This window comes from Triplophysa dalaica, chromosome 3, assembly GCF_015846415.1.
Source record: "Triplophysa dalaica isolate WHDGS20190420 chromosome 3, ASM1584641v1, whole genome shotgun sequence".
NCBI lineage: Eukaryota > Metazoa > Chordata > Actinopteri > Cypriniformes > Nemacheilidae > Triplophysa > Triplophysa dalaica.
The window spans coordinates 23,857,061-23,878,753 of NC_079544.1; the positions used below are offsets into that span (position 1 = coordinate 23,857,061).

The window sequence follows — 21,693 nt, forward strand, 5'->3', positions numbered from 1 at the left end:
CATTCCTGTTCTGAGAGTATAAATGTTTTGCTTCTGAATTCTTATTTTTGTTACCGCCTGTACAATTCTTTGTCATGCATTAATTTCGTATCTCACAGGTTATGGTTTGTGATTTGCTGTTATTATTTACCAGCAGTGTGTGTTTGTCCTTTTTTAACCAACAAAATGAACAACTTTGCCCTGACAAAATGGATACAGAGCTGAATGAACAGAATGGTAACTTCATGACATTGGCCACCTGATTTAGTTTTTCTTCTTCCTGTAGATTAAATGTGGCAAGAGTGGTGATTCGTGTGGCCAGAGATTGTGACAGCATGGGCTATAGCGTAAGTGTGTGTGTGAGTGTGTATGAGCTGATCGTGATGAATCTGTAAATGTTGACACTGTGATCTCCGTGATTTCTGTTTTGAAGCAGACTAAGAGAGATACCAATAAACATGAATTTAAAGGGCTTAGAATAAGTGTCCTGCAGTTTTTGGGAAGTGATGTCTTTGAATGGAAGACATAAAGCGCTTAAAATGTTCATCACAGTGATGCCATAGAAACATTTTTGGTTCCACAAAGAACCATTCAGTCAAAGGTTCTTTAAAGAACCATTTCTTTCTTACCTATTCATAATCTGAAGAACCTCTTATGAAACAGTATGGTTCTTCAGATGTTAAGGGTGCTTTAAGGAACTTTTGTGTAATAAAATGTTTACTCCACGTCATAATCAGCTAAAATGTAAACATTGTAACTTTTGTTTGGCATTTGTATGTGGAAAAACTGAAGATGGGACGAATAAAAAAATAACACAGTGCACAAGGCCATAAAATAACCTTTTCCTTTAGCATCCGAAGAACCTTTCAGTTTCACAAAAGGTTGTTTGTGGTTTTTAAGCTTATAAATCTACGAAAGAGATGGTTCTTTAAAGAGCGTTTGTCTGAATGGTTCTCTCTGGAATCAAAAATGGTTCTTCTATGGCAATACTGTGAAGACCTTTTTAAGCACCTTTATTTTTAAGAGTGTGAAATGATTAAATTACAGACATAACGATAAAAATAACCTGCAGTATTGTGCGTCTAAACATATTCGGCAACTAGATGGCACTGTCATACTGAGAACAGATTGTAAGGGAAATGAGTGTTTGGAAAAATATCTCCTATAGCATTTATGGGGTTTGACCTTATTGTAAGGACCATCAGGATAGTGAAAATTGAAATTAGCTACTTTAGGGTAAGAAGCAAACGGTTATCTAATGGAAAACTGATTAAAAAAATACTAAATAATGTAAAAACTAAACATGCAGAAGTGTGATGGTTCGGTTGAAGAGATTCAGGTTTACATATATGCAGTTGCTTGTACTTTCATCCAAAGTGATTTACAGGGAATCACATATATATATATATGTTTTTACCATGGTCTGTTTGCATCCTCGATTCTGATTGGCTGGAAGGTGTGCATTACAACCGTTTAATGCACGTATATGGACGTTTAAAATTAACTGATGAAAATATCTTTCATTTTCACCTGTCTGATTAAAAACTACACCATAAACATCAATCACATCTTTAACTTGGCAAATGACCATAATATAAACGGGATAGTCCACGGCTAGACGTACTTGAGGTCTTTAGGGTTGACCCACAACCCGTTCAGCTACAGGTTTTATACTCATTATAACATAATCTGATTCTGAATGTAAAAACAATAGAAATGGGTCTGTTTCGAAAACTAGCTTATAATTGTTTTTTCTCTAATCTTTGTTCCTTTAAAGGATAGTACGCCTACATTTATTTCATAATGTAATCAACATCATGTTAAAACATTTATGTAGCCTAGCTACTGTATGTGGAACACAAACGAAAAACATTGTCTCAATGGAAGTCAATGGGGACCAATGTTGTTTGGTTGCCAATTTCATTCAAATATCTTATTTTGTGTTCTGCAGAAGAAAGGAAGTCATACAGCTTCGGAATGACATGAGGGTGACAACATTTTTCATTTTGGGTGTAGGCTACTTTCCTTTTAAAGAAAGGGAATATAAACGCATGCAGTATTAACGCATGCAAATATAATTACAAGAGAATAAACAAACTAAACTATCTGAATTGTTTAGATATGTGCAATTCACTACATTTTGCGCAGTGAAGAGACCTCGCACGCACACACATTTACTGATCGGAGAACAGATGCATGTATGCGAACTGCGCGTTTTACATCAAACCTTCATACAATACATGCCGAAGGAAGTATTAAACCGAACAAACCTTTTCACGCGTGAGCCGCCATCTGCTTTCTTACATCACAGATTTTAATTTAAAACGACTCTCGTACAAAAACAGCACAAACAAAATCTCTGGAAGGCAACATCACACCTCTATTACACCGCTTTAAATTTTTCACAGGAACTCAAAAATAATCATCTGGGCATCGAAGCGTGCGTGTTTGTGCGAATCCACGTTCACCTTTACGGGTGTTTTAGGAAATGATATTTGACACAATGTTGTTCAGTGCAAGTCGTGTGCTTATCATTTATTTCACAGGCGCACATGAAAGCGCATCCATAAACGTAAACGCACACGCACGCACGCACCCACACACACAAGCAAGCACACAACCGCACACACACACACACACACACACACACACACACACACACACACACACGAATGCTCTTTCTTCATTAAGACTTAACATCTTTTACTGAACATATTGTATATAGAATGTGAGAAACTCACAGTCGCTCTGTTTTATACTGAAGGTCAGTGTACTGAAACAGAAGTTTGGAATAGAAATATTGTAATTAAGAGCGAGTCACCGTAGCAACAGACCATATGCTGTGTTATCTGAAGAATACAGCAGAAACAAAGGTGTCAAATTAAGTGTTGTCTGGAACGTTCCTATGATGTTTCTTTTTCCTTTTTTTGCATTGCGTTTCGAATAGAAAAAATAATATAAACAAAGATCTCGTTTTATTGAAACAGCGTTAAGTATAGCGTTTTATTTGATGGAATTTGATGAGTTTTGTCAAAACAGGGCCTGCAAGGCAAATCATTCCAGTTCTAATTGTGCATTTTTTTACTTTATACTTTTTATTTGATTTAAGAGTAAAGTGTCTAAAATCTTACCATCAGTGATTGTCATTTTGAAATTTGCTTAACGGCAGTCTCCTCCTTCCTCTGTCCAGATTCTCTGTTTATCAGGAAATGGAAAAAACCCGCAGTACTTCTTCAAAGATTAAATACTTTTTGAGATATTTATTACAAAAAAATAGAAATCACAAATTAGGTGATATATTAGGTTTCAGAGGACGGCAGTGATATGGAATTATGGTCTTATATATGGTCTTTTTGCATTTGCAATGTATTTGCATACTAAAAACAGGACAACACGGTGTCCTGAGGAGAATAAACAAAAAGCAATATTTGAAAGGGAACTGTTTTGCAACTTTAACGTATAAATCTTTTAACACAGACCTTTATTCTTCTGTAGAAGTCATATGACTCCAATGTTATTTTAATAGATAAAAATATACCTAATAAAGACAAATCCAAACAAAGACACAAAAGTTGTGTCAAATAAACCTACGTCTGTCAATTCCCGTGAAACTGTAGCATCCTTCTTGTAGCACATTCTTAAAATATTTAGGTATTTGTATATGTAAATTAAGTATAAACATCTCAATGTTTTGCAATAAAATGTGTGCTGTTGAACAATAAATCGCGATTAGTCCCACCAGGAATAAAAGTTTGTGTTTACATAATGTATGTCTCTGTACTGTGCATATTAATGTTTTACTTATAAACATATACATGCATACATATTTAGCATTTTTTTTTACATTTTTATATTTTTCTGAAATGTAGTAGCCTATGTTTCAGTACACAGACATATATTATGTAAACACAAACAGTTATTCTGTTTGCGATTTATTGCGATTAATCGTTTGACAACTTTAAAAATATATATTGTTTTCTTTTAAAATCAGTCTTATTTAAATTACAAATGCTTTAAGTTTCTATTCATTTACATGGAACTGATACCACCTAAATGTAACTAAAACAAATTTAGTTTAATTAGATTTTTCTTGAGATCACACTTCACTATTAAAAAAGTAGTTTGTACACAAACACCACTCTTATCCCTGTCAAATGAGCCACAGCCTCAAGAGATCCATCCACTACACCACAGTGAACACAAGCCTCAATCCTCTTTTGTGACTGACAGCTGAAGTCAGAATTTGGAAAGGACCCAGGCAGTGATGAAACAGCATTTTCGGATCCAAACCAGCACTCAAGCGACAATACGTACGCAGGCTGCATCATTTACTGGCATTGAGTCAGAAAGAGAGGCAGAGTCTGCCAATACAGACAACCTGATGAGAATACTTGAGATTATTGAGCTGGCGAGAAGAGAAAGAGCAGCCCAAAAGAGATGTTTAGCGTTTAACATTTAACCTTGAAAAACATTACCATCACTGCTATCACAATATAAAGTTGTGCATATTATGTAATGTGTGTGCAAGATGTTACCAAACAACAATGTCAATATTATATTTTAGTAAAAGCTGTTGGCTAAACAAGTGAACATACATTGAAAACTTGCTAAATTAAGTTAGAAAATAACTAAAAGTCTGAACGAGAAAAGATTGATATAAAATAAAATCAACTTTTGTGTGTTTTATTAGAGATACTAAATTTCTCCAGCGATACAGATAGCCGATTACATATAGTTAGGTACCAATTTTGAAGATTATACTCAATTTCTTAAACTTTCTTAATGTTATTTATTCATAAAATGACTTTTACTATTGAACTTCAAAATGGTGATAAAAAAAGGGTTTAAAATATATACATTTATATATATATATATATACAGAGGGTATTAACTGATTACTTGTGTAATCAGACTCCAAAATCTGCTTTGTGCTGCTGAATTGTTTATGCCCATCATTCACAATACATCATCCATTTCAAAGTGTTTGTTCACAAAGATAATAAACGTGAAAAAAATTGATAAATTCTCCATTGATTCCATTGGATTTCTTATTAGATATTCACAAGCCAGGTGAGTGATATATTTAATCTTTCACATCTTGATTTTGTTGTTTTGCAACAGTCATTTGCAATCCATTCTTTATGTTGTGAAGAAACAACAACATTTACATTTACTACTAGCAAAACATTATTGATGTGGCTAAAATATTTGCAGGTATTTATGAATCTAAATTAAGTCGACAAATACTTATTGGTTCAATTTAAATCTTATAATCAGATTGCTGTCTAAATACTTTTGTTCTGCCCATCACTGTATGAATATGACCCCCATTTACATTGATTTGGGATCTAAACTTCATATCTACACTGTAAGGCATTTTATTTTTATTTTTACCTACGCTATTTGTAACAACATGTGCTGTTGTATTGCAGTCATTCAGGAAAAAGGAAAAAAGCAAATTTTGTCACGTAGTTTATCATCAGTAACTGAATTAATTTCCAAGTAATCTACCCAGTTCTGTATAAATAAATAGCTATATACATAAAATAAAAAAATGTCATATTTAAAATGAGTACATTTTAAGTTTAAGGAAGGTATATGGTGGCAATTCATTTACACAGAACAGAATGAAAATGTATGATGAGATTCAATCAAGTTAGTAAAAGAAAATGATGCAAGTGATATGAGAAGCAACATTTTTAGCATTACAATGAATATATTATTTGTCTGTGCTTTAAAACATGCTGTGATATAAAGCACAACATATAAATTACTTTTATCATAAAAAAACTTACCTTTGAACTTTATATTTACATTGTCAGCCATGACTTCATTAGCAAAACTCACTATCCCCATCTGTTTTGAGATGCCATTTCATTTTTTTGCTACTGTTTTAGACAGAATGTGAGCTCCAAACGTCTTGTGTCCTGCTGGGATGAACGATGCATCGTCTTAATTGAATTACGCACGTAAATAAGGATGCTTTCTATATTTACCATCCTGTGTTTGTATATCTTTCAGGAAATAAGACACATATGTGTTTGTAAGTGTTGTTCGTTGCGTGTGTGACCACCGCCATGTTCCGCTTGCACCTTCTCCTACATCTGAGGTTCCACCTGGGTGGTGCGGGCTGCTGGCATATGGGCCATGTAATTGGTAGAAACAGCACAGCTGTAGATGATGGTTCTGAGACCCAAAGTCCTCTAATCACTTCAGAATAACAGTCTAGAGCCCAGCCAAACCTGCATGGGTCTCTCGGAGCGAGACTGCCCGGGACAGCCAAGCGAGTGACAGTATTTTCCATCTCACTTTTTATACCGATGAGATAAAATGGACTTCTAATCTCTTCTAATGTCTCTGTCATTAGAGTTTCAGAGGAGATCTCAACAATGTCTCAAACTGAGCTCAGATTGGTCAAGTCTGCTTTCAAAAGTCAATATTTTTGAAGATCTCATCAAATGTGGCAAAATCCAGATTATTTGACTTTCATCTATCTACTTTCATTTTACACCTAACAATTGTCTCATTTGTTGTTGTTGTTTTTAATTCTACCTAAACAATTTTAAGAGAAACATCTAAGACTAAGGCCACGTTTACACAATGAAAAACGGTAACGTTTTTCGTTTGCGCTTTTGAAAAGTTTCACGAACACATGACAGCGTTATCAAAAATGTCTGCATGTACATGGATCCAGGATAACGGATAAAGACGATGTAGTATGCACGCCAGGCCAAAGGGTGTCGATGTTGTGGTGAAAAGAAAGAGGGCGTGCCTTGGCAAATGATACACATGCACAGTTATAAGGAAAAGGTGCCTTTGAATACAGTTAATCGACGTATATGTGTGTTCAATTGCTGGCGAATGTAAAAACTGTGTCCCCGCTGGTCTTGTTGGTGTTGCAAATCCACATTTTGCTGGGGAAACGTTAATACACAGCCGAGCAGCGAGAGCGCACGGGAAGCCGCCATATTGTTTGGAAAGGTCAGTTGAAAAAGGTCTCGTGTCAACGGCCCCTTAGTTGAGACTAAAACAAACCCCAAATGAAAACTCTGTGAAATGTGCAGACCAATGAAAGTTAAAAAGCACATTGAGTCAGACATTTCCGCAAGTTCAAAATAATTATGACCTTACGATGTGTCAATCACATTTACTATATTTCTTTCCCCATATTTTCGTCTGTCATAAACAATTCAAACTGTTCGATTTGATGCATTTTTCGCGTTCGTAGCTATAGCATTTTTGAGAGGCGTCGACATTTCAGAGTGCAAACAAGTGCCAAATACGAAAAAACGCATACAAAAATTTCGGAATGTGCAAAGACCTTAAGTTGCAAAAATAAAGAATTAAAATAAAGCTATATCGTTCACATTAAGCTATTGCGTATAGTGGATACGTGCTCTATTGTAGCCTATGTTGTTTTATGTTTTGTTTTCATTTTTTTCATGAATATCTTGTTTTGTGTCCCACAGATGCACAATGCGGGTGAGTAGGCTACATGATTTAAAAACTTTCAAAAGCAATGTAAGGAATCACATTTCGGAGAACAGCTGTTGACTTCAGAGCGTCAGTCCGTGCGCCTTCATTGATATTACGATCACGTCTGATGGATCATAAGGAAAGCTCGCAGAAACTTCATCCTCAATCTGAAATCGGACAGATGCTTTGACGTGTTTAGTGTATGATGTGCGACATTGTAAATCATGTTGATTTTTCTATCTTTCAGCACGGCGGAGGTGCGATTATGAAAAGCAAGGTGAGGGTGCGTCTCCCAACACTGCCGGTAAAGCGTAGGTGTTAGTTGACGCCGCCGCCAGAAACATCTGTGAAAAAGTTTAGCAAAGCTTATTACAGGCATGTACTCATAGAGCATAGAGAGGTAAAGACTTCTTTTTCACACGCTTGCTTGTAAGATTCTCCATGTCACCATGCAGCATCTCTGAATTAGACCACCAGAGTATCACCTGCGAATCTGCCAAGAGTCTCCGTCTCTCATTGTGAGAGATCTAGCACGTTCATTAGCAACTCGGCTTGTCACGCTGCCTTTAAACGCTGATAATGTGATAATTAAAACAGCTGACTAGCACGAGCTGTCATCGCCGCGGCAACAAAAAGCCTAATTTACAGGTGGAGGAATATAGCCAACCATCATCCAGGTTTACCATACCATTCAATTTTTTGGAAACAAAGATACAGATCCGACAACCCTTCCAACGAACAGTGGATTTCAAAAGAAGCACGTTCCAAACCTGTATGACTTTTATCTTCTGAAAAATAAAAACGAAGACATTCTGGAGAACATTGGCAACCGAACACCACTGACGCCCATTGACTTCCATTGTATAGACACAAAACCACAGAATTTGTATTTTGAGTTCTTTTCATATTTGGTGATTCTGTATATATCGATTATTTAAGGATGAAGGTCCACCCCTAAATCTCTGGGGAAATAGCACGTTGTACGAAAACGAGATCGTACGAATTCGTAAGAACTATCCCCCTTGCGAAATAGCACCAAATTGCCATGAGATTGTGTTGAACATCTCAACCTTGTTGAGTCCTCTTGTATCACTTTAAGAGTATTAGGATCATCCTCTCTTTCATTCAACTACACACTGATTTATTACCTGAAAATACCAGAGAACTAATTAGTGGAGTAATTAATTAATTTAAATTTGCATATTTGCATTTGCAATTAGTGCAGTCAACTGATTAGTCTGAAATGAGGAGTTTCACTCATCAGATGCTGGTGTGAACTGGACCAGAACACACAGAATGCCAGCTGAGGCGTTTCTGGGGACTTTGAGCGTGTGTTTTGGGGACTGCCCTTTGCTTGAAATGCTTAGTGAAAAAGTAGTAGTTTATGTAGGATGTGGTTTAGGGACAATGAAGCGTAAACTAAACACAGCTGTAGTTCTAAAAAATGTACAGCGAGGCAAAGATGACCAATTGTGGTGAAAAGGCTTAAAATGAACTCATATCTCTATGCCATGATAGTGGAAGATTTTCCCACCCATGGTTGGGTTAAATATATTTAAATACACCCAATTGCCGATTTAAATTAACCTTGAAAATTTCTTGATTATTAAACCGACCAACATCTTTTTGGTCAGGTTGATTCAATCAAATAAGGTTTTCACAGTGTACATGCTTGTAAACAGTTTGACTGTGCATCCTCTGTGAGTATCCTAAGAAATTTTTTAAAGGAGTAGTTAACCTTTAAAATTAAAATTCTGTATGACTTTCTTTCTTCTGTAGAACACAAAAGAAGATATTTTGAAAATGTTTGATAACAGAACTGCACACCCTCCCCCCTTCACTTCTACTGTAACCAATGAAAGTGAATGGGGGGGCTGTTAAAAACATTCTTAAAAACACCTTCTTTGTGTTCTGCTGAAGAAAGAAAGCAGGTTTGAAATGACAAGAGGGTGAGTTAATGAAGACTGAATTTTCATTTCAAAGGTGAATTTCTCCTTTAAAGATGATATTCCTTTCGTAATAAACATTTGGTATCCGGGTGTATGTATGAGATCACTTTATTAAAATGAATAATTGTTCTGCAAAGCTATTTGTTATCCACGAGACTCACAGGCCTATCAAACCTCCCATAGCCAAATCAAATCCATGCGTCACTTCAAAATCAAAAGCATTTAGCAGTCTCTACACAGGTACAAACGTGGCAGAACTGGCATTAATCTTTTTTTACGCGGAGTTTTCTGACGGTAAATGAGAGCCTCCCGGTGCCCATTACCGTGAGCGCCAGATGATGAGAGCCGAGTGAAAGTCCCTGGAGACGGCATCACGTGGCCTACAGAACGTCAGTGGCAGATGGCACGGGTACCAGCGCTGCTGCCTGGCATGGGTGTCATTTCTCAGTGAGTGAGAGAGAGAGAGAGAGAGAGAGAGAGAAGGAGAGAGATTAAAGGAATTCTTAGAGCTTCACACCGAGCACATGGGAGGCAGTTCTGAATGTCGTCAGGAATTTGAACATGCAAGCTAAACACTGAAGGAAGCAGGTGAGCCATTTAATCTATCATTTGTTATTCTTTTTAATGTCTAACATAAACATGAATAAACAAAAATGAGTGTTGGGAGGAATTTTCAATATAACCTAGTGTCAATTCTGGCAAACATTATTTATCCAATAGATATCTCTTGTTGATCGATTTTTGTAAAAAAAAACAAAAACTAAATTGTACAGTTATATTAAAGGCAAATAGAAAATTATCCTACTCGATGTGTTATAATTAGCGGTAATTTTCTAGTGATATTGTTTGCAATTTAGGGGACGCGAATGCGCACAACGCGTTCTGGTGACATGTTTGCGGTTTTTCTCATTGATAGTCTTTGTGCACATGCACAATAACGATATATTTTTCCCGTTTCTTTTACACTCCAGGTTTTAGTTAATACATAAAGCTCAAACACCGTTTGGGTAAATAAACTCAAAAAACCCCACCATTTCGACATTAAAATGTCCGATCCTCTCCAGATGCCCCACACCCTTTGGTTACCTTGAACCATAGTCACTGTTTTACCTGTCATCTGGTTGTTTGTTTTGCTGTAACGCAGGTGCAAACGATGCTGACCGTACCGTTCGAAGATCCAGACATGATGCGCGAATCTCAGTTTGGTGCCAGATTCTCCCTTCAAGATGATGTCCACGACTCGTCCAACACGGAGCACAAGGATGCCGAGGACGACAACACGGACCGGGAGGATGAGGAAAGAGAGGACGATCGTGACGAGAACGGTCAGCCCAATAAAAAAGGCCCGCGTAAAAAGAAGTTCCCCAACGGACGCGGCGAACGCGTGAAAGTCCGTCGCCAAGAAGCGAACGCGCGGGAACGCAGCCGCATGCACGGGCTCAACGACGCGCTGGAGAGCCTGCGCAAGGTCGTGCCCTGCTACTCTAAAACGCAAAAACTCTCCAAGATCGAGACCCTGAGGCTGGCCAAAAATTACATCTGGGCTCTGTCCGAGACTCTCAGCGCTGGCAAGAAACCCGACCTGCTCGCCTTCGTGCAAACCTTGTGCAAGGGATTATCGCAGCCCACTACCAACTTGGTTGCGGGCTGCCTGCAGCTGAACTCCAGAAATTTCCTCACAGATCAGAACGGCGAAGTGTCGTTCTCTGGCAGGCCTCAATATGATGCTCTGTATCCGTATCCGAACGCGGAGATGGGCACGCCCACCGGCCTCAGCTCTGGGACCCGGGACAGCGCCAAACCGTTCCGGCCATACAACTATTACGCATCGTACGAGTCCTATTACGACAGTTGCTCTCCGGAGGGCAACAGTCCTCACTTCGACGGCCAAATAAGTCCCCCGATCAATTATAATGGGATCTTCTCGCTTAAAAAGCACGAGGACCAAGTCGAGTACAGTAAGAACTGCCATTATGGAATGAGATACTCTAACGTGGCCGGTCGGGGCTCCATGTACCGCGTTTCCCCAGACGGTCATTTCCCTTATGACTTACATCCCCGCAGCCAATCGTATCAGAGCCAGGACGAATTAAATACGGGTTTCCATAATTAAAAGCAAGCGTAGGGGTTGGATGCCAGTTACACTAATCTGTCAATTCATTAGTGCGCGTTGGAGATGAGGGGGGGGGTTTGCATTTAAATGTTTTGGCAAGCTTGCATTCATCTTAAGAAAATATTGTAAAATCAATTATATTTATTTGAGATGGTTTTGTTGATGTAGGCTACTGTATTTGGTGAGGTAACATGTTCACAGAGGCAGGCTGTGGTAGGCCTAGCTATTACAATCAAATAATCGAATAGAGATAAATACAATTTAAAACGGGCCTCTCAAACACATGTTTTAACGCTTGTCCCATCTCGTGGAAATTGATTTGTTACTGTATTATCATTTGCTTCTCGAGCTCAAAATCATTCGATTCATGAAAGCAATAATGGATCTATGCAACAGTGTGACATCGTGGCAGTTTTGCAGACATGTACATTGACTTATCGTGTGATTTTGTTTCTTATTTGTTATAGGCATTTGCGTCTTTGAATTACAGAAACTCCCCAGTTCGCATAAAATCAACAGATCCTATATTGTGATTTTGCTGTGAACAACTTTTTTGTCTAATTCACGGCAGACATCGGGTCTTGATGTGAATGATGCGAATGTTGTTTTAAGATTCTCACTTCATTTGTATTGCGGCCATTTTATCGAAATAAAAAATGCTGTGAACATACTGTCTTGATTTTTTCCTGAAGTGTTTATAAAAGCCAAAAATTTCGTCTTAAGTCATTAACGCCTTAATTAACGTATTAAAAATCTTTTAAGTCATATATTATATTACAGAAATGATTATTATTACAGGATTGTGCTATTTGATCATTTAATGACAGTTATTTTGTGCCAGTCAAATCATAATTTAATTAAATAAAGAAAAAGATTTATTTTCAACACGATAATATATATCTGAAATGTATTAGGATAAAATAAAGAAAAAGAAAGTAAAAAATACGTTTAAAAGGCTTCGATTTGGTCTGTATTCTAAAGTTATTCTAGGTGAACAAACTCTAAAATACAGAACGCTAAATAATAATTCTAAGGATTGTAATTTTTTCTTTTTTTAATTTGGTCCAAAAAAGCACTCTAATCGATGCTTTCTAAGATAAATCCTCGATGGCACGAACGAATCTTACACTTCTGTAAAATATTTGTTCTGTTTTCTGAGGAACGGGTTTGACCCGGCTTTGAACTCCATTAACAGAGAAAAAAACACTGAAATATTAAATATTCAATTGGCAATTGTTTGAATTTGACCTTATGTTTATTCATATTTTTGGGGTATAAATGCTCCACTGGGGTTTCTGTGCGAACATGTTGAATTTATTATGACCTTTCACAAACTTGTTAATACTATGTTAATATTAAATGTTGGCTCAGTAACGGAATTTAAATAATGATAACAATAATTAATATTAGCCTATAAACAACAATACTTACAATAATAATAACAACAATATATTTAACGAGTCTATCTAAACACGAAGTGTTCTCTCACTCTACCCTCATGTTTTTAAAAAAATTGTTATAATGTGTAGATGATTATACAATTTCGTAAAATTGTATTATTTAGACAGAGGCAGGCTATTATTTTAAAACCTCGAACTTTGCTCCGCCATTGTAAAACGAAGGGACGAAATGAAGACCAGTAAATAATTACCTCTCTGGTTCTGTATTATTATTGATAATAAAAATACCAATTAAAATCTGATTAAATAACTTTAACTTTTAATTAAACGAATATAATTCGTGAGGTATGAAATGGAGGTGGACTGAAGCCAGAAATCGGAAGGCTGTCAGCTGTCACTTCGCCAAACTGTCTGAAAAACCTTCTAACGGAGTATAGAAATAAACACAATATTTCACCGAACATGTACTGAAGTATAAAATAAATATTTAGAAAAAAAATGCCTGCAATATTTCTTCACAGTATATTTATTTATAAAATAAGAACGAGTGTTGTAATAGATTTACATTTATAACAAAACGATGTGCTTGAGTAAAATAAATATTTGTCATTTCAGTTTAAGTTGTTTAAATTTATTTTAGATACTTACCTAAAGGTTAAATATAACTATATTCAGTGTCTAGATAGCGCCACTTCAATAAAGTTCATTAACTCAGGCACTGTCTTGTATGTTTGATTGATGTGTGAAACAAAAGAATATTCAAATTCACAGAATTTTAAACATCAGATTTTAAATTATGTTGGAAACACAAATTCAGTTTCAATTGTACTGCTCTATATCATCATCTTCATCATCCTGCCCTGCCCTGTTTTGGAGTATGAAAATGTCCCTATGTGTCCCTCAGACAGATACTGTTTGACATGTGAATCTCAAGAGCTGAAAACCTGCAGGCCAACGAAACCATCCTTCCTCTCACACTAATCCTGTACTTCAGTCACCCCCTGACAGCTGCTCCCTGACAGCAGTGTGTGTGTGTGAGGGGTTTGCAGGCAAACAGTCTCAAGGGTGAAGGTCTGAATGGTTGGCATGCATTTCCTCTCCTTTGACTGAGAGGTTAACCATGAATGTGTCCCCCCTTCACCCCCACCTATTCTAGTCTGTAGAAGTAAAGTGTAGAACAGCATATGGCATCTTCCGTGTGGGTGGCAGAGTCGGAGGGTGGGGGGATTTTTTCACATACATATCTGTTGTCTATGAATGTACGCGGCCCATATTAAAACGCTATTCATAATGTATGCGGTGCATGCATATATGCATATAAACACATACAATGAATTTACTCTAAGCGAAACAATTAATGAGAGGATCATAATTGCACCCTGTGGCACAGTTGTCGATATGTCAAGAATAAGTAAATATGAATATCATTTATAATAAATAACTCTGTTTGCTGTCACCGTAAAGACTGAGATAAGAAAAATAAACTCAAAGTTGAACATAAAATCTAGAAATAATACTATAATAGGCTCCTCTGTAAGTCACTTTGGATAATAGTGTCCAAATGCAAAAATGCATACATTTGCACCAAATGTATACTTTTAATGCAATGTAAATGTGAAAACAGACAGACAGTATTTTAAGCAAAGGAATGAAAAAAAAGAAAACGTGTATTTGTTAAATTCATTTATTATAATCCGTAATTTAGGAAGATTGTTAAATGTAATTTTTCATTTAACAATCTTCCTAAATTACGGATTATAATAAATTAAAAGAAATTGGAATCGTGGTCAGATAAATAGTAACTATTTAAATGGACAAACCGTGTCTTGAATGCAGGGCACATTCCTCCGAGTCTGGCATTGCTTTAAATAAATAGCCTGTTAGAAATAATCTGGGTGATTAAAAGTGAAAAATGTTCTGCCCCCACAATGGTGATTTACCACCTTAAACTTTGGCTGCAAAAGTGAATAACAATTCTCAGAGAGAGAGGGAGCACACAGTTCTCATATCATCAACCCTGCCCAAATTTCCAGCCTTCCGCGGGACACAGATGGCCTGGGACACGAAACTCTCCCTATTAAATTCCTAATAATCATTTCTCTTGTGGAATGGTGTGAGAGGCTGAGGGATCTGCTGTTTAATTAGATGCTTTAAGGAGCAGAGGCAGTGTGGGAAGCAGTGCATTCTGGGAGCCATGGGTGCGAGGCTGCCATAAAATGACACCATAGCAGAAGCCAGGAGCTCATTTGCATGGCAGATTGGCATCGGATTGGCACCAGATCTGGGCAGAGGGAAACACTTCTGAACTCAACAGTCAGAGGTCTGGAGTGAGGAGACAGACAGCAATTATCTTCCAGGAGGTGTGACTGTGTATTAGGAGAAGAAAGGACCAAAATTACATAATAGTCAACGCTATGTAATTACATTAATATGGCTTCAAATGTAAAAACGAATAAAAAACATATGTTTTTTTATTTTTGATCAATGTGATTTTTTGTTTGTGTCTTTATTAAATTGAATGCCAGTCTAAGAAGTAAACATTTAAACAGCTGGGAGACGGTGCAGTATTATTCTGATCTGTGTCGCAGTGGGGTGTTTATTTGTCTACTATATGCATTGGAAGACACAATATTGTGTTGTCACAATAGTTTTATTTCTCAATAAGATATTCTTATGTCCAATTAAAATGCTTATTCTCTATGCTGTGCTATCTGTTTTGTGAAATCTGTAAACCACACCAAACTAAAATGCATGTGAACGTGGGTAGTTGACAGACTAATATGCAAATGTGGTCTATGGTGTGAAGGCAAAAAAAGAAAAAAATCTAACAATAAAAAATATAAATCTCTCTTATGTGATACATGTTAATAACATAAAACAATAAAATAAGAACAGTTTGTTTTCGAAATTTTCTACGTCACACCATAGTACACAAATTATTTATTCGTCAACTACTTTGCAATGTTGAAGTCTAAAATAACAATTAAATGTATTTTCAAAAAACTGACAATTGTAAAAACAACTGCGTTCGCTTTATGCTTTCTCTGACACCCGCTGACGTCCATTATTGGAGCAGAAGAAATCTGCAAGAAATTTTGCGTGGAGGCCGCAATTACCGTTATAACCGAGGCCAACATTGCCTCCACATTATTCTTACTTTGAAATGCAAAAGTTTCTAGACAAAAAATCCTTATGACAACAAGTCTCTTGTCCGAACATTTTGCAACTTCACATATATTCTAAACTGTTAAAATCGGTGGAGAAATGTAAACGTTATTGTGCTCATCGAGTTTTCGATCGCAACTACCACTGTTAGAAAGGCTGAGTCCTGTGCGCATGTGCTGATTACGTCAGTCTTCTTTGACGGTTAGAGTGACTAAGCATTGGATGCTAGCGGGACTGTGTGCTGATTGGATTTATTGTGTTCTAATCGACACCCCATTGAGGAATGCTAGATACACACCTTCCCCTAATACAGTCCAACCTTCACAAACTTTGCTATCGAACAAAGGTCCTTCGAGCCGGATCTGGCGTTTCTCATTGTCAAAGCATCTGATCAGCGTCCAAAATGCAACCTGAAGGAGCATCAGAACAGATTTTTAGACCCAAACGTCAAGTTCACCCTCCTGCCTACCTTAAAGACTTTGATCTTACGTCCAGGCTTCCTAGAACAGTCAGCCAGATAGCATCGCCTTTCACAACACAGCATGCACAGGGTCTTGGAGATGTCTCAGAGAACATTCTTTCACCTTCTAGCAGAGAATCAATTCCCATAAGTCAAGGTCCATGGGATACATTGGATAAATGGTCCGTGGTCGGTGAGAGGGCTTCGTCCTTTCAAGTAAATGATAACTCTGGTGCCATTGATACCACAGTCCAGTCTGTTTATCATCCTCAGTGTTCACCATATCATCGACCGTGGGAAGAACATCAGTCAACACCATTATCTCGAAGAAATTGTACTCAAGCTAGGATAGCCACACATTGTGAACAAGCATCCTACTTTTCACAGAATATGTCATCATCAGCCTTGGCCACACATACTTATGGTCAGCGACAACAGACAGCCCACAAAGTTCCAAATTTAATGCCTCACCAACCCAACCCAGCAAAGGAGATAACAGTAGAGCCTCAAAGGGATACTGACATGCTAGACGTTTTGGGAACAATGATTGGGGAACTTCAGATTAAAGATCAAATCTTGGCTGCTGCGACTACTCAATCGCAAATTGATCCAGGTGATTACGTGATTACCACAACTTCCAACATGGGCAGCCTCCTGAGAAACCTGATCACCCTGTTTACACCAGAACAATTCAACCAAAATCAGACTTTTATGCTGATATTTCTGTCCCTCACAAGTACCCTAACGAGACGATAGGAAATATAGATCACCAGAGTCATCGATACAAGCAAACTACTGGGCTAAAATCAGAACCTAGAGCTCCCTATTTCTATTCTTCAAATCCTGCTGGACAAGAAAGTAACTACTGAGGTCCAGTGCCAAAGATACCTAACTTCTGTACTAAAGACCCCAGCGAGTTTAACCGGTTAAAGATAGCCCTCGAGAACCTTTTACCGCCAGATGCCACAGAACTGTTCCGGTACCAAATCCTGCTGGATCACCTGAAGCTAGATGAAGCACGTTTAGTAGCAGATTCCTACCTCAACTCACTATTCCCATACTCTGATACAATGTATGCTTTAAACGAAAGGTTTGGCCAGCCACACAAGTTGGCACTCAAGAAAATCGCCAAAGTAATGGATTCACCAGATATCCGAAGGGGAGATATCGAGGCCTTTGACAGATTTGCCCTCCATATTAGGGCTCTTGTTGGTATGTTGGAGACTCTCAGAGATGGAGAAGCTGAACTGAGATGTGGGTCAAATGTAGAGAGACTGTTGAGTAAGTTACCTGCTGAAATGAAAGCAGGGTTTCGAAGACAGTTGTACCAACGTCCTGGGTCTGTGTATAACCTTCGTGAGTTTTCTGAGTGGCTCCAGTATGATGTCTGGTGCCAAAGTAGCGAACAGCAGATCAGTTACAAGATCCAAAGATCAGAGCAGAGACCAGAACGCAGGAGAGAAACCAAACCTACTTTCCGTTCAGCCACTATCCTTCATGGAGCAGATGACACTGTCCAAAAGGTACCCTTGACCCAGGTAGAGGGGAACCCCAAAGTCCCTTTTAAAGCTTTGTGCCCAATCTGTGATAAAGATGACCACTTTCTCAGCCAATGTGAGACCTTTGAGTCATTCGATAAACAACAAGTGATTGACTGGATCCAAACCAATCATCGTTGCTGACGTTGTGGACGTACACACCAAGCAGCTCAGTGCACATTGAATAAGCCCTGTAGCATCTGCAAAGGGATGCATTTGCAAATTCTGCACGAGGTCAACACTAAGAGTGCCAGAGAGGGTTCCTGCCTAGTAAGTTCAACCACAGAGACACTGTACTTGGATAGACCTTCTGACTGCAGACGTGTTCTTCTTAAGGTCATCAGAGTCCTCCTGCACTATGGAGACAAGACACTCGACACTTATGCTGTTATGGATGATGGATCGGAGCGAACAATTCTACTTCCTGATGCCGCCCGTGCACTTGGCATACAAGGTCGAGCTGAAATCATAGCCCTGCGGACCATCCACCAAGATGTGCAGACCATCAGTGGGACTTCAGTTAACTTCCACATTTCTCCCGCAACTCAACCACAGAAGACTTTCGAAATCAATGCAGCATTCACTGCCAAACACCTTGGCCTAGCTGATCACTCATATCCGGGGAGCTTGCTGGAAAAATACAAGCACCTGAAGGATCTCCATCTGCAAGCCTTCATTCAAGTGAGTCCTTCACTCCTTATCGGTGCCGATAATACTCACTTTATCACACCGATTGCACCTGTGTGAATTGGTCCTCATGGTAGTCCGGCTGCCATAAAGACGAGGCTTGGATGGACATTGCAGGGACCAGCCAAAATCCTGGAGACTCAATTACAACCACAACAGTGCCTTTTCCTGTCTCTCACACCAGCTGAACTGGAACTCAAAAGAGATGTTGAAAGATTATGGCAACTTGACATTTTGCCATTCCGATGCGAGAAGCAGGTGACAAGGTCCAGGGAGACCAAAACAACTCGCATGGATGTAAATGGAATCTTCCGCTTATGCCACACCCTTGTTGCGCAGAAAGGATTGACCTTTATTCTGTGCCCCCAAAGAGGCTGTGGTGCCGAGTCTCCGTAGCATGGAACGACGACTAACCCAAGATCCAAAGAAGGCAGCAGTATACAATGCGGAGATCAAGAAGTTGGTTCTAAATGGCGCAGATACCAAAATCTCACCGAGCGAAAACAACGTAACAAGAGAGACTTGGTATATCCCACATCATCTAGTCAGCCACAATGATAAGGATCGCATTGTGTTTAATTGTTCCTTTCAATACAAGGGTCTGAATCTTAAAAATTCTTTAATGCCTGGTCCAGCCCTAAGCCCCTCTCTCCTGGGTGTCTTACTTCGTTTCAGAGAACACTGTGTGGCGATAAGTGGTGATATACGTGGAATGTTCCACCAAATCCTACTCCTACCTGAGGACAAGCCCCTCCTGCGCTTTCTGTGGCGTGATCTGAGACGAGAAGACCCACCTGATATTTACGAATGGCAAGTACTGCCATTCGGAACCACATGTAGTCCCTGCTAAGCATCCTTCGCCCTCCAAAGGCATGTTTCATTACATAGTATAGTGGAAGAAGATGTGAGGCATTCTGTTGAAAGATGCTTCTATGTGGATAATTGTCTACAGAGCATGCCATCTGCCACAGAAGCACGACGACTTCTGGACAAAATTCATAAGCTGCTGGCATCTGGAGGGTTTGATATTCGTCAGTGGGCCAGCAATGCACCAGAGGTTGTCAGTAACTTGCCACCAGAAGCCAGATCTTCAAAGCTAGAGTTGTGGCTCTCACATGATGGAGCAGACTCACGTGAGTCTACCCTAGGTCTGAATTGGCACTGTGAGTCAGACCAGCTAGGATTCCGACACAGACCTGTAACTTACCATGCTGTTACGATGCGGAACATATATCGTGTTCTGGCAAGTCAATACGACCCCCTTGGTGTCATTCTTCCATTCACCACACGTGCAAAGGTGATTGTTCAACAACTCTGGGCTAAGCAAAGGAACTGGGATGATCCGCAACTTCCTGAAGATCTTCAGAAGGCATGGAAGGTGTGGGAAGCGGAGCTTCAGTACTTGCCTCAGGTAATCCTCCCTAGGTGCTATACTCCATCCAGCATGGACAACCCAGAGGCCACTCATGAGATCCATGTCTTCACTGATGCTTCTGAGAGATCCTACGGTGCAGTTGCTTACTTTCGCTCACAGGATCCTGGTGGTATGATTCACATGTCATTCATTCTGGTCCGATCACGAGTGGCCCCACGTAAGCGGTGCTCTATCCCCAGACTTGAGTTATGCGCTGCTCTTACAGGAGCACAGTTGGCCAGGCTGCTTGTAAATGAGCTCACTTTGAAGATCCAGAACATCACTTTCTGGACAGATTCAACGACTTTCCTCTACTGGCTACATTCTGAGTCATGCCGCTTCAAGGTTTTTGTGGGCACCATGGTGGCAGAAATTCAAGAATTAACTGATCTTAAAGCATGGCGTCATGTTGACTCTGTCAGGAACCCAGCAGATGATCTTACTCGTGGTAGGAACCTGAAGGACCTCACTCGTCCCGATCGGTGGATAATGGGACCAGAATTCCTCATTCAACCTCAGAGTAATTGGCCATCGCCACCTACAATGCATTGCCAGGTGCCTGAGGACACCACAGAATTAAAGCGAAGCGTATTCTGTGGTATGATTAACTCTGCTCCACCGATGGCAGATGGAAGCAACTTTAGTAACTGGGAAGACTTGATTGACGCAATAGCACAGGAGATTCATGGGGTGGCAGAGCAGCATAGCTCCCCTCCAGCAAGTGCCTACCAAAGGGCAGAGCTGATCGCACTAAGACAAGTTCAGATGGGCAGTTTCTCTGCAGACTACCAGCTGTTAAAGAGTAGTAAGCCTGTTTGCTCTGGTAGCCGCTTGCTTTGTCTCTCCCCAGAGTTCGACGAAACCAGTGACATAATACGTGTTGTAGGACGATTACGACGGGTGGAAGGATTGGACCCAAGCACAAAACACCCTATCGTATTGGACCCCAATCACCCTAACACTCGGTTGCTCATAAAGGATTACGATGCTCGCCTTTGCCATCCAGGACCAGAGCGAGTGTTCGCTGAACTTCGTCGCAAGGTATGGATAATCAAAGGGAGAGAGGCAGTGCGAAAACATCAGCGAGCATGTCCTCAATGCTGCAAATGGAGGTCGAAGCCTTCCTTCCAAAAGATGGCTGATCTTCCCCCACCTCGGCTTCGATTGTTCAGGCCTGCTTTCCATTCATCCGGAATGGACTGCTTTGGACCTTTTATGATCAAAGTGGGACGTCAGCCGGAGAAGAGATGGGGACTTCTGTTCAAGTGTTTGACCACTTGAGGCTTGCATCTTGAGGTCCTGACATCCATGGACAGTGATGCCTTTCTCATGGCACTACGGTGATTCATTGCACGCCGTGGAAAACCGGCGGAGCTGTACTCGGACCAAGGTACCAATTTCCGAGGGGGTGAAACGGAGCTTAAAGAAGCCTTCCGTCAGCTCAATGGTGATTTGCAGCAGCAACTGGCTAAGCAACAGATTAGTTTTCATTTCAATCCTCCGGCAGCTCGG

General features: G+C 39.4%; 1 protein-coding gene across 1 annotated transcript; it reads left to right on the forward strand.

The window, feature by feature from the left end:
- The first annotated feature begins 9,719 nt into the window (after positions 1-9,719).
- neurod6b (neuronal differentiation 6b) lies at positions 9,720-12,187 on the forward strand. The gene is made up of 2 exons (XM_056743805.1): positions 9,720-9,992; positions 10,549-12,187. Exon 2 carries the CDS (start codon positions 10,558-10,560, stop codon positions 11,515-11,517), a length of 960 nt encoding a protein of 319 aa, XP_056599783.1. The 5' UTR covers positions 9,720-9,992; positions 10,549-10,557; the 3' UTR covers positions 11,518-12,187.
- The last annotated feature ends 9,506 nt before the right edge of the window (positions 12,188-21,693 follow it).